The sequence below is a fragment of the Tamandua tetradactyla genome, chromosome 1 (genome assembly GCF_023851605.1).
Source record: "Tamandua tetradactyla isolate mTamTet1 chromosome 1, mTamTet1.pri, whole genome shotgun sequence".
Lineage (NCBI taxonomy): Eukaryota > Metazoa > Chordata > Mammalia > Pilosa > Myrmecophagidae > Tamandua > Tamandua tetradactyla.
Genome location: NC_135327.1, coordinates 177896843 through 177911229, shown reverse-complemented (window position 1 = coordinate 177911229; position 14387 = coordinate 177896843). Strand labels below are relative to the sequence as shown.

At 39.3% G+C, this 14387-nt stretch overlaps 1 protein-coding gene across 2 annotated transcripts in view; it reads right to left on the bottom strand.

Moving 5' to 3' along the window:
- STRA8 (stimulated by retinoic acid 8) overlaps positions 1-14387 on the bottom strand; it is a 32775-nt gene that overhangs the window by 7107 nt on the left and 11281 nt on the right. For both annotated transcript variants that reach the window (XM_077164331.1, XM_077164340.1), the window contains exons 5-6: positions 1353-1553; positions 188-473 (exon numbers count right to left, since the gene is read on the bottom strand). In XM_077164331.1, coding sequence (XP_077020446.1) covers positions 188-473; positions 1353-1553 — 487 coding nt within the window. The remainder of the gene's footprint in view (positions 1-187; positions 474-1352; positions 1554-14387) is intronic.

Sequence of the window (14387 nt, the reverse complement as noted above, 5' to 3'; positions counted from 1 at the left end):
GAAATGCTGTTCTGTGGTTGTGGAGATTATGTCAGGGAAACTAGAAACCTATGGTATAAGCCAGAATCCAAACAGCATCTCCCACTTGCTAAATTACCCTGAGCAAATCACAGATGTCTCTGGGCCGAGGGTGATACAGAGTCATTTCTGCCCACCCCACCATCCCGTGCTGACAGGGTCAGCCTACCTCCTCGGGGGTGGAGATGAGCGAGCAGCTGGCCCCTTGGCTGTCCACTCCACTGTCCTTCAGGCTGCCCTCGGTACAGGCTGGCTTCTGATAGGCCTCTTCGAGGCCCGGGAGGTCACCGTATTGCTGGGCCCAGGCCAGCAGGAGATTGGCTTTCTTCTCTTCAGATAGGTTTTGCCACAAGTGGGAGATGGCAGCCGAGACAATGGGGAGCATTGCCTCCTGGGAGGAGACAATCCCTTTCCCAGTCAGAAGGTCCATCGTCTGCTTGTAAAACTTGAGGTACCTGAAACAGAAATGGCACCGTCTCTCATACCTGAAGCTGGTGGCTGAAGGTCCCTCCCAGAAACCACCTCCTCAGGATTTCACACGTCCATAGAACTGATGGGCCTGAGGTCAGGTCAGCTCTGGGCTTTACCAGGGGTTTGGCTTATGAATCTGCGTGTGCTCCAGACCCTTGGAGAGCAGAAGCTTTCTTGGGGCCATGAATAAACTCACTTTGTGCTTTGGGGTCCCTTCCCAAGTCCTCCCAATGCCCACAAGAAGCTCTCTACCCTAGAAAAGAAAAGATGGGAGATGCAGCTGGCTCAGTTCTCATGGCTTCAGAAACTATCTTAACATTCTGAGCCCATGCAGGTGCAGGAATGATAGACTTCTGCTTTAATTTGGGGCCTGTAAACCAGGTTCAGCTGTGGAATGTTTCCTTCTATCCGGCCAATGCCTGTGGAAACCAACGTGGCTGCTGCAGGATCATGAGGCAGAGGGGGAGTCAGTGGCAACGGAAGTCTGAGTCAGCCATCTGGTCCTTCTTAATACCAGACCAGTAATGCTGCCAAAAGCAGACTTGCAGGGAGTAGGGTTTTTTGGGGTGCTTCAGCCCCTGTCATCCTCATCAACCCTTTCTGCAGTGGTACCCCAAATAAACACCCGGTCTACAGAAAAACAGGGTACACGCTACGGAAATGTAGCTTCAAGACTATTTCTCTGGTCCCTTGCCAACCACTTATCAAGCCCCTCCTGTGCGGAAATTCTGGAGCTTCTGCAATTTATATTGCAGAATTTCCAGAGGGCGTGGTCTGAGAGGGGAGCGAGGGTCGCAGCTGGAGCCCCGCCCCCGCCCCACGTGTCTCTGGTGCGCTGAGCAGCCCCACCCAGCTCTTCACACCGTTCAAATTCCATGAGGTCTGGAGACAATGTGACTGGAGGGTATATGAGCTCCACTTTTTTCTCGTCTTCTTCCTCCTCTTCATCTTCCTGGTCTTCTTCATCCTCTTCCTGGTCTTCCTCCTCCTCAAAATCTTTCTCAGCATCCTCAGCCAGGCACCGCGTGGAGCAGCCTTTCAAGCAAGCAGTGTCTGAAGCCATGCTGGGGGAGGGAACAGAAACAACCGCAGACCAAGATCCTTCATGAACACTGACATAAGCATTCTTATGCAATTTTAGCAAGCCTAATTTAACTACATATACACACGGGCATATATACATACACGTATTTATATGATCAAGTGGGGGTTATCCTAGGACTACCAGGTGGCGGGTTCAGCATTTGAAAATCAATCAGTGTAATTCACCACGTACACCGAAGAAAAATCATATATGATCATCTCAAAAGATGCAGAAAGGCACTAGACAAAATTCAACATCCAATCATGATTAACAGGCTGAGCAAACTATGCATAGAAGGTTTTTCCCTCAACCTGATAAAGGGTATCTACAAAGAGCCTCCAGCTAACATCATACTTAATGGTGAAAGACTGAACGTTTCGCCCCTAAGATCAGGAATAAAACAAGGATATCTGATCTTTCCACTTCGAGTCACACTGTACTGAAGATTCTAGCCAGTCGGATAGGGCAAGCAAAAGAAATAAAAGGTATAAAATTGGAAAGGAAGAAGTAAAACTGTCTTTATTTGCAAACAACATCTATAAAGAATATCCCAAAGAATCTACAAAAAATGTGACTAGAACTAATATGTGAATTTAGCAAGGCTGAACAATATAAGGTAAATATTCAAGTGCTAGTACACAGAAATAAAGAGTATTTCTATATCTTAGCAATGAACAATTAGAAATCGAAATTTTAAAAAGTACCATTTATAATATTATCCAAAGCATTTAACGCTCAGGTTTAAACCAAAAGCATAATCCATAAAAGAAACAATTGGTAAATTGGACTTCATCAAAATCAAAAACTTCTGCTCCTCAAAAGATTCTTGCAATTTTAGCAAGCCTAATTAAACTACAGGCTTAAATAACACGAGCCAGGTAATAACATGACACAGGAAATAACATGACACAATTTGGAAAATATTTGCAAATCGTTTCCAGAAAATTTTCATACTGATTTGGAATAATCTCTAAGATACAGTGCTGAAAAAGCAAGGTTCAGCAGAAGAAAACATGGGAGAATTTCTTTGAAAAATAATCTCAAAGAGTGGGGAAAACTCAGAAGGCATAACAGATTGATAGATTAGACTTCATTTCTGAATGCCAGAAAACAAAATAAGTTCAAAATCAAAACCAAAGTTTAAAAAAAAGTGACCGAGGGAAAAATTTTGCAAATCATATAATAGAAAAAGAGCTAAGTTTTCTTATAATTAAACAAAAACCACTTGAAAATAAAATTAGAAAAAAATAATTTACCATGGTGTGCTGGTTTGAAACTGTTATGTACCCCAGAAAAGCCAGGTTCTTTTTTAAAAAAATATTTTTATTGCTAAAACCTAACATAGAAACATACAAACATTCTTAACATACAAACATTCTATACATGGTACAATCAATGGCTCACAGTATCATGACATGGTTGTGTATTCATCACCATGATCATTTTTAAAAATACTTTTATTATAAACAACGAACAAACATACATTCTTGACATACAAACATTCTTGACGTGGTAACATGGTTCCAATCAATGGCTCACAATATTATCACATAATTGTGTATTCATCACCTTGATCATTTTTTTGAACATTTGCATCACTCCAGAAAAAGAAATAAAAAAGAAAAATACTCATACATAGCTTACCCCTCCCTCTCATTGACCGCTAGTATTTCCATCTACTCAATTTATTTTAACCTTCGTTCCCCCTATTATGTGTTTATTTTTATCCATACTTTATACTCATCTGTCCATACCCTAGATAAAAGGAGCATCAGACACAAGGTTTTCACAATCACACGGTCACACTGTAAAAGCCATATAGTTAGACAGTCATCTTTAAGAAACAAGGCTACTGGAACACAGCTCTACAGTTTCAGGTACTTCCCTCTAGCCACTTCAATACACCATAAATTAAAAGGGGGATATCTATATAATGTATAAGAATAACCTCCAGGACAACCTCTTGACTCTGTTTGGAATCTCTCAGCCACTGACGCTTTACTTTGTCTCATTTCTCTCTTCCCCCTTTTGGTCAAGAAGGCTTTCTCAATCCTTTGATGCTGGGTCCCGCTTACTCTGGGATTTCTGTCCCACATTGCCAGGGAGATTTATACTTCTGGGAGCCACGTCCCACATAGAAGGGTACAGCAATGAGTTCACTTGCCATATTGGCTTAGAGAGAGAGGTCACATCTGAGCAACAAAAGAGGTTTGCTGGGGATGACTCTTAGGTATAATTTTAAGTAGGCTTAGCCTAGACTTTGCAGGAATGTTTCATAGGAGTGAACCCCAAAATTAAGGGCTCGGCCTATTGATTTGGTTGTCCCCAGTAAGTGTCAGAAATTCTCCAAATGGGAAGGTTGAATATTTCCCCCTTTCTCCCCAAGGGGACTTTGCAAATACTACTTTATTCACTGTCCAAATCACTCTGGGATTTATCAGGGCATCACACTAACCTGGACAAACCAACAAAATCTCATGCCCTATTCAAGATTCCATGTACTTATGGTGTTCAACTAAACTGACCATACAAGTTAAATTAGGAAATGCACTACCTAAAATAAAAATTTTGCACCAAATAAACATCTCTCCCTTTAATTTCACATAGAAGTTGAAGTTTTAAAATATGTATGATATCATCCTTTACCCAGTCTTCTGCTATACCTTAGTCCTATCCAGATCTGTTTCATTCATATCTCTACTCGATGTCTGATCACTTTTTCAACTTTTAAACAGTTTCTGTATGGAGTACTGCTGACTTTCACAGCTTCAGAGCTCTAACTCTGAGTCTCAGGTGTTAGGTATCACATAAATACCCAAAGTTTCTGGGAAAGACCATGCTATATACAAACAGCTCAGTGTCTCAGAATTTAGAATTAACAGTTACACCTCCTAAGTATATGTGACTGCTGTAAGAGCTTACAATCTACAACCCTTTACAATAAGCCCCAACCTGATAATCCATGCTCTTGACTTTAGTTCACTGATTTTTATATTATGGTTAGTCCATATGACTAAAGAATAATATTTATCTTTTTGTTCAATGTACAGCTTTTAAGGTTCATTCATCTAGTTGCATGCCTCACAATTTCATTCCTTCTTTCAGCTGCTCAGTAATCCATTGTATTCATACATCATAGTTCCCCCTTCCATTCCTCAGTCATTGTACCCTTAGGCCACCTCCATTCATTGTGGATCAAGAACACTGCCTCCAGAGACACCAGTGTGCAAATGTCCATTTGTGTCCCCACACTCAGTTCCTCTAGGTGTATACTGAGCAATGGGGTTTCAGGATCTTATGGCAACCCCACCCCTAGCCTCCTGTGGAAACACCACACTGCCGTCCAAGGGGCTGCACCTCTCATTTCCCTACCGACAGTGGATAGGTACATCTCTTTCTCTGCATTTTCTCTAGCACTTGTTCCTCTCTGTTCATTTTTAAATAGTTTTATTCACACATCATACCATCCAGACTAAGTGTATAGACATGCCTTCACCACCATACTCTATCTAAAGATATTTCCTTTTCTTCCACAAAAAATCCATACCTCTTTCCCAATCCCCCTGCCTGTTAACATTTAGTTTTAGCGTAATGCCTTTGTTATATTCAGTAAAGCCATGTTCTTTTAATCCAATCTTGTGGGGGCAGACCTACTGTTGAGTGGGACCTTCTGATTAGGTTGTTTCCATGGAGATGTGATCCACCCATGCAAGGTGTACCTTAATCCACGTACTGGAGTCCTTTAAGAGGGAGATATTTTGGAGAAAGCACAGTGCTTGGAGAAAGAAAACAGCCCAGCACAAGCCTGAACGCCCCACAGGAGCCCAGAGAACTATTTTGAAATCAACCCAGGAGAGAAGGGCCAGCAGATGCCACCATGTGCCTTCCCATGTAACAGGAGAACCTGGAAGCAACTGGCCTTTCTTCAGTGAAGGTATCTTGATGATGCCTTAATTTGGATATTTCCATGGCCTTAGAATTGTAACTTATAAATTAATAAATCCCCTTTGTAAAAGCCAATCAATTTCTTTACTGCAGTCAGGCAGCTTTAGTAAACCGAAACACATAGCAATGAAAGATTTATCAAAAAAGGGGGTGCAAGGGTAGTTTGGTGGTAGAATTCTCGCCTGCCATGTGGAAGACCTGGGTTCGATTCCCAGCCCATGCACTTCCCAAACAAACAAACAAGCAAACAAACAAAAAACCAACCAAACAAACCAAAAAAATCAACAAATGGTGCTGCAATAAGGAGATACTCATATGGAAAAAGGATGAAATGTGACCCCTGACATACAGCATACAAAAAAAAAAGATTTATCAAAAATATTTAGAATCTATGTGGTAAAATCTATAGGTATATAAACCAGAAAAAAATAAGTGAAGTAACAAGAACACATTATTGTACGAAAACATTAAAAAAATGTAAAAAATACAAAATTTCTCTCAAATAACTAATAAATCTAATGCATTCCCAACCTAAAAAGATTTTTTAAACATGGCAAAATAATTCTAAAGTTCATTCAGAAGAATACCCACATGAGAGTAGCTAAATTTCTTGTAAAATAATAATAACTAAGGAGTTTTTCACTGGGATTTATAATAATCCTACAATAAATAAACAGTGTAGTATCAGCATAGGAAGAGACAGAATATCAGTGAAACAGAATGGAAAACATGAAAGGTGATACAAGTATTGATAAGATTTTAGTAAATGATAAATTTACGTTTTAAACCTATAAGGAAAGGATAACTTATATAATAAATGGGGTTGGAATAGCTGGCTAACCATTTGGAAAAAGTAAATGTAGACTTTTTCTGAGAGACCATCTCCTAGGCCGATTGTGAGGCAAGGGCTCAATCTACTTTTTAAAATGTAACCACAGGTCTTCCGGAGAAGATGGCAGCTTAGTAAGATGCGTGGGTCTTAGTTCCTCCTCCAGAACAGCTACTAGGGAAGTAGAAATGGTACAGAACAGCTCCTGGAGCCACGACAGAGACTAAGAAGACAGCGTACCCCATTCTGGAACGGCTGACTGGCTGGGAGAACCCGCTGCAGTGAGATCACCGAGAGGCGCGAGCTTCCCCGGGCCGGGGCGACAGGCGGCCGGAGTCCCTCCCTCCCTCCTTCCCGGGCCGGCTGGGAAAATTGGACAGGCAATCTCCTCAAGCCGTGGTGGCTGGCGCCACCCCGCCATGCGCGGCCCCCCGGACCAGCTGGGAGAATTGGATCGGAGATCCCCCAAGCCGCGGAGACTGGCGACCGGGGTCCGTTCCAAACACGTGGCTTCCCGGTCCGGCTGGGAACGGTGGATAGGCACTCCCCCAAGCCATGGCGGTTGGTGCCCCCCGCCACGCTTGGTGCCCCGGGCCGGCTGGGAAATTTGGACAGGCGCGCCCCCAAGCCGCGGAGGCAGGCGCCCCCCCACCACGCTTGGCACCCCGGGCCGGCTGGGAAATTTGGACAGGCGCTCCCCCAAGCCACAGAGGCTGGCGACCCTCCCCACGCGCAGATTCCCAGGCCGGCTAGGAGATTCGGATTGGCACTCCCCCAAGCCGCTTCAGCTGGCGACCCTCCCCTACAGCGAGAGTTTTCCAAAGTTAAAGGAGCCACAGCATCTTTTACTGGCGGGACCCGCAGACAGAGGAGCGCCACGAGCGCCACCTACTGGGCATGATAAGAACAACAGAGCCCAGAGATTTCACAGAAAAATCTTTCAACCTGCTGGGTCCTACACCCAGGGATATCTGATTAAATGCCCAGACGCCAGCAGAAGACAATGGATCACGCTCGGAAAATTGAAGATATGGCCCAGTCAAAGGAACAAACCAATAGTTCAAATGAGATACAGGAGCTGAGACAACTAATGCTGAATATACGAACAGAAATGGAAAACCTCTTCAAAAACGAAATCGATAAATTGAGGGAGGACATGAAGAAGACATGGGCTGAACATAAAGAAGAAATAGAAAAACTGAAAAAACAAATCACAGAACTTATGGAAGTGAAGGACAAAGTAGAAAAGATAGAAAAAACAATGGATACCTACAATGATAGATTCAAAGAGACAGAAGATAGAATTAGTGATTCAGATGGAACATCTGAATTCCAAAAAGAAACAGAAACTATCGGGAAAAGAATGGAAAAATTTGAACAGGGTATCAGGGAACTCAAGGACAATATGAACCGCACAAATATACGTGTTGTGGGTGTCCCAGAAGGAGAAGAGAAGGGAAAAGGAGGAGAAAAACTAATGGAAGAAATTATCACTGAAAATTTCCCAACTCTTATGAAAGACCTAAAATTTCAGATCCAAGAAGTGCAGCGCACCCCAAAGAGATTAGACCCAAATAGGCGTTCTCCAAGACACTTACTAGTTAGAATGTCAGAGGTCAAAGAGAAAGAGAGGATCTTGAAAGCAGCAAGAGAAAAACAATCCATCACATACAAGGGAAACCCAATAAGGCTATGTGTAGATTTCTCAGCAGAATCCATGGAGGCTAGAAGACAGTGGGATGATATATTTAAATTACTAAAAGAGAAAAACTGCCAACCAAGACTCCTATATCCAGCAAAATTGTCCTTCAAAAATGAGGGAGAAATTAAAACATTCTCAGACAAAAAGTCACTGAGAGAATTTGTGACCAAGAGACCAGCTCTGCAAGAAATACTAAAGGGAGCACTAGAGTCAGAAACAAAAAGACAGAAGAGAGAGGTATGGAAAAGAGTGTAGAAAGAAGGAAAGTCAGACATGATATATATAATACAAAAGGCAAAATGTAAGAGGAAAATATTATCCAAACAGTAATAACACTAAATGTTAATGGACTGAATTCCCCAATCAAAAGGCATAGACTGGCAGAATGGATTAAAAAACAGGATCCTTCTATATGCTGTCTACAGGAAACACATCTTAGACCCAAAGATAAACATAGGTTGAAAGTGAAAGGTTGGGAAAAGATATTTCATGCAAATAACAACCAGAAAAGAGCAGGAGTGGCTATACTAATATCCAACAAATTAGACTTCAAATGTAAAACAGTTAAAAGAGACAAAGAAGGACACTATCTACTAATAAAAGGAACAATTAAACAAGAAGACATAACAATCATAAATATTTACGCACCGAACCAGAATGCCCCAAAATACGTGAGGAATACACTGCAAACACTGAAAAGGGAAATAGACACAAATACCAGAATAGTTGGAGACTTCAATTCCCCACTCTCATCAATGGACAGAACATCTAGACAGAGGATTAATAAAGAAATAGAGAATCTGAATATTACTATAAATGAGCTAGACTTAACAGACATTTATAGGATATTACATCCCACAACAGCAGGATACACCTTTTTCTCAAGTGCTCATGGATCATTCTCAAAGATAGACCATATGCTGGGTCACAAAGCAAGTCTTAACAAATTTAAAAAGATTGAAATCATACACAACACTTTCTCAGATCATAAAGGAATGAAGTTGGAAATCAATAATAGGCAGAGTGCCAGAAAATTCACAAATACGTGGAGGCTCAACAACACACTCTTAAACAATGAGTGGGTCAAAGAAGAAATTGCAAGAGAAATTAGTAAATACCTCAAGGCGAATGAAAATGAAAACACAACATATCAAAACTTATGGGATGCAGCAAAGGCAGTGCTAAGAGGGAAATCTATTGCCCTAAATGCCTATATCAGAAAAGAAGAAAAGGCAAAAATGCAAAAATTAACAGTTCACTTGGAAGAACTGGAGAAAGAACAGCAAACTAATCCCAAAGCAAGCAAAAGGAAAGAAATAACAAAGATCAGAGCAGAAATAAGTGAAATTGAAAACATGAAAACAATAGAGAAAATCAATAAGACCAGAAGTTGGTTCTATGACAAAATCAATAAGATTGATGGGCCCTTAGCAAGATTGACAAAAAGAAGAAGAGAGAGGATGCAAATAAATAAGATCAGAAATGGAAGAGGAGACATAACCACTGACCTCACAGAAATAAAGGAGGTAGTAACAGGATACTATGAACAACTTTACGCTAATAAATACAACAATTTAGATGAAATGGACGGGTTCCTAGAAAGACATGAACAACCAACTTTGACTCAAGAAGAAATAGATGACCTCAACAAACCAATCAGAAGTAAAGAAATTGAATTAGTCATTCAAAAGCTTCCTAAAAAGAAAAGTCCAGGACCAGATGGCTTCACATGTGAACTCTACCAAACGTTCCAGAAAGAATTAGTACCAACCCTGCTCAAACTCTTCAAAAAAATCAAAGTGGAGGGAAAACTACCTAATTCATTCTAAGAAGCCAACATCACCCTCATACCAAAACCAGGCAAAGATATCACAAAAAAAGAAAACTACAGACCAATCTCTCTAATATTACTTTTATTTTTTTCTCTATATTAACATTCTATATCTTTTTCGGTTGTGTTGCTAGTTCTTCTAAACCGATGCAAATGTACTAAGAAACAATGATCATGCATCTATGTGATGGTGTTAAGAATTACTGATTGCACATGTAGAATGGTATGATTTCTAAATGTTGGGTTAATTTCTTTCTTTTTTTCCGTTAATTAAAAAAAAAAAAGAGAGAAGGGGTAATTGGAGCTGAAGGGATACAGACGGTGCAACAGGACTGGATATAAAAACTCAGAAATGGACAGCACAATACTACCTAATTGTAATGCAATTATGTTAAAACTTTGAATGAAGCTGCATGTGAGGTATAGGGTTTTTTTTGTTTGTTTGTTTTTTTCTCTCTATTGTCGTTTTAATTCTTATTCTGTTGTCTTTTTCTTTTTCTAAATCGATGCAAATGTACTAAGAAATGATGAATATGCAACTATGTGATGATATCAAGAATTACTGATTGTACATGTAGAATGGAATGATTTCTAAATGTTTTGTTAATTTTTTTTAATTAATAAAAAAAATAATAATTAAAAAAAGTAAAAAAAAAAAAAAGAGACCAGCTCTGCAAGAAATACTAAAGGGAGCACTAGAGTCAGAAACAAAAAGACAGAAGAGAGAGGTATGGAGAAGAGTGTAGAAAGAAGGGAAATCAGATTGATATATATAATACAAAAGGCAAAATGGTACAGGAAAATAGTATCCAAACAGTAATAACACTAAATGTTAATGGACTGAATTCCCCAATCAAAAGGCATAGACTGGCAGAATGGATTAAAACACAGGATCCTTCTATATGCTGTCTACAGGAAACACATCTTAGACCCAAAGATAAACATAGGTTGAAAGTGAAAGGTTGGGAAAAGATATTTCATGCAAATAACAACCAGAAAAGAGCAGGAGTAGTTATACTAATATCCAACAAATTAGACTTCAAATGTAAAACAGTTAAAAGAGACAAAGAAGGACACTATCTACTAATAAAAGGAACAATTAAACAAGAAGACATAACAATCATAAATATTTACGCACCGAACCAGAATGCCCCAAAATACGTGAGGAATACACTGCAAACACTGAAAAGGGAAATAGACACATATACCATAATAGTTGGAGACTTCAATTCACCACTCTCATCAATGGACAGAACATCTAGACAGAGGGTCAATAAAGAAATAGAGAATTTGAATATTATTATAAATGAGCTAGACTTAACAGACATTTTTAGGACATTATGCCCCACAACAGCAGAATACACCTTTTTCTCAAGTGCTCATGGATCATTCTCAAAGATAGACCATATGCTGGGTCACAAAGCAAGTCTTAACAAATTTAAAAAGATTGAAATCATACACAACACTTTCTCGGATCATAAAGGAATGAAGTTGGAAATCAATAATAGGCGGAGTGCCAGAAAATTCACAAATACATGGAGGCTCAACAACACACTCTTAAACAACGAGTGGGTCAAGGAAGAAATTGCAAGAGAAATTAGTAAATATCTCGAGGCGAATGAAAATGAAAACACAACATATCAAAACCTATGGGATGCAGCAAAGGCAGTGCTAAGAGGGAAATTTATTGCCCTAAATACCTATATCAGAAAAGAAGAAAAGGCAAAAATGCAGGAATTAACTGTCCACTTGGAAGAACTGGTGAAAGAACAGAAAACTAACCCCAAAGCAAGCAAAAGGAAAGAAATAACAAAGATTAGAGCAGAAATAAATGAAATTGAAAACATGAAAACAATAGAGAAAATCAATAAGACCAGAAGTTGGTTCTATGAGAAAATCAACAAGATTGATGGGCGCTTAGCAAGATTGACAAAAAGAAGAAGAGAGAGAATGCAAATAAATAGGATCAGAAATGGAAGAGAAGACATAACCACTGACCTCACAGAAATAAAGGAGGTAGTAACAGGATACTATGAACAACTTTACGCTAATAAATACAACAATGTAGATGAAATGGACGGGTTCCTGGAAAGACATGAACAACCAACTTTGACTCAAGAAGAAATAGATGACCTCAACAAACCAATCACAAGTAAAGAAATTGAATCTGTCATTCAAAAGCTTCCTAAAAAGAAAAGTCCAGGACCAGATGGTTTCAGATGTGAATTCTACTAAACATTCTGAAAGAATTAGTACCAACTCTCTTTAAACTCTTCAAAAAAATTGAAGTGGAGGGAAGGCTACCTAATTCATTCTATGAAGCCAACATCACCCTCATACCAAAACCAGGCAAAGATATTACAAAAAAAGAAAACTACAGACCAATCTCTCTAATGAATATAGATGCAAAAATCCTCAACAAAATTCTAGCAAATAGAATCCAACAATGCATTAAAGGAATTATACATCATGACCAAGTAGGATTCATCCCAGGTATGAAAGGATGGTTCAACATAAGAAAATCAATTAATGTAATACACCATATCAAAAAGTCAAAACAGAAAAATCACATGATCATCTCAATTGATGCAGAGAAGGCATTTGACAAGATTCAACATCCTTTCCTGTTGAAAACACTTCAAAAGATAGCAATACAAGGGAACTTCCTTAAAATGGTAGAGGGAATATATGAAAAACCCACAGCTAATATCATCCTCAATGGGGAAAAATTGAAAACTTTCCCCCTAAGATCAGGAACAAGACAAGGATGTCCATTATCACCACTATTATTCAACATCGTGTTGGAGGTTCTAGCCAGAGCAATTAGACAAGAAAAAGAAATACAAGGCATCAAAATTGGAAAGGAAGAAGTAAAACTATCACTGTTTGCAGATGATATGATACTATACGTTGAAAACCCAGAAAAATCCACAACAAAACTACTAGAGCTAATAAATGAGTACAGCAAATAGCAGGTTACAAGATCAACATTCAAAAATCTGTAGCATTTCTATACACTAGCAATGAACAAGCTGAGGGGAAATCAAGAAACGAATCCCATTTACAATTGCAACTAAAAGAATAAAATACCTAGGAATAAATTTAACTAAAGAGACAAAAAACCTATACAAAGAAAACTACAAAAACTGTTAAAAGAAATCACAGAAGACCTAAATAGATGGAAGGGCATACTGTGTTCATGGATTGGAAGACTAAATATAGTTAAGATGTCAATCCTACCTAAATTGATTTACAGATTCAATGCAATACCAATCAAAATCCCAACAACTTATTTTTCAGAAATAGGAAAACCAATAAGCAAATTTATCTGGAAGGGCAGGGTGCCCCGAATTGTTAAAAGTATCTTGAGGAAAAAAAACGAAGCTGGAGGTCTCCCGCTGCCGGACTTTAAGGCATATTATGAAGCCACAGTGGTCAAAACAGCATGGTATTGGCATAAAGATAGATATATCGACCAATGGAATCGAATAGAGTGCTCAGATATAGACCCTCTCATCTATGGACATTTGATCTTTCATAAGGCAGTCAACCCAACTCACCTGGGACAGAACAGTCTCTTCAATAAATGGTGCCTAGAGAACTGGATATCCATATGCAAAAGAATGAAAGAGGACCCGTATCTCACACCCTATACAAAAGTTAACTCAAAATGGATCAAAGATCTAAACATTAGGTCTAAGACCATAAAACAGTTAGAGGAAAATGTAGGGAGATATCTTATGAAACTTACAATTGGAGGCGGTTTTATGGACCTTAAACCTAAAGCAAGAGCACTGAAGAAGGAAATAAATAAATGGGAACTCCTCAAAATTAAACACTTTTGTGCATCAAAGAACTTCATCAAGAAAGTAGAAAGACAGCCTACACAATGGGAGACAATATCTGGAAACGACAGATCAGATAAAGGGGTAGTATCCAGAATTTATAAAGAGATTGTTCAACTCAACAACAAAAAGACAGCCAACCCAATTACAAAATGGGAAAAAGACTTGAACAGACACCTCTCAGAAGAGGAAATACAAATGGCCAAAAGGCACATGAAGAGATGCTCAATGTCCCTGGCCATTAGAGAAATGCAAATCAAAACCACAATGAGATATCATCTCACACCCACCAGAATGGCCATTATCAACAAAACAGAAAATGACAAGTGCTGGAGAGGATGCGGAGAAAGAGGCACACTTATCCACTGTTGGTGGGAATGTCAAATGGTGCAACCACTGTGGAAGGCAGTTTGGCGGTTCCTCAAAAAGCTGAATATAGAATTGCCATACGACCCAGCAATACCATTACTAGGTATCTACTCAAAGGACTTAAGGGCAAAAACACAAACGGACATTTGCACACCAATGTTTATAGCAGCATTATTTACAATTGCAAAGAGATGGAAACAGCCAAAATGTCCATCAACAGACGAGTGGCTAAACAAACTGTGGTATATACATACGATGGAATATTATGCAGCTTTAAGACAGACTAAACTTAT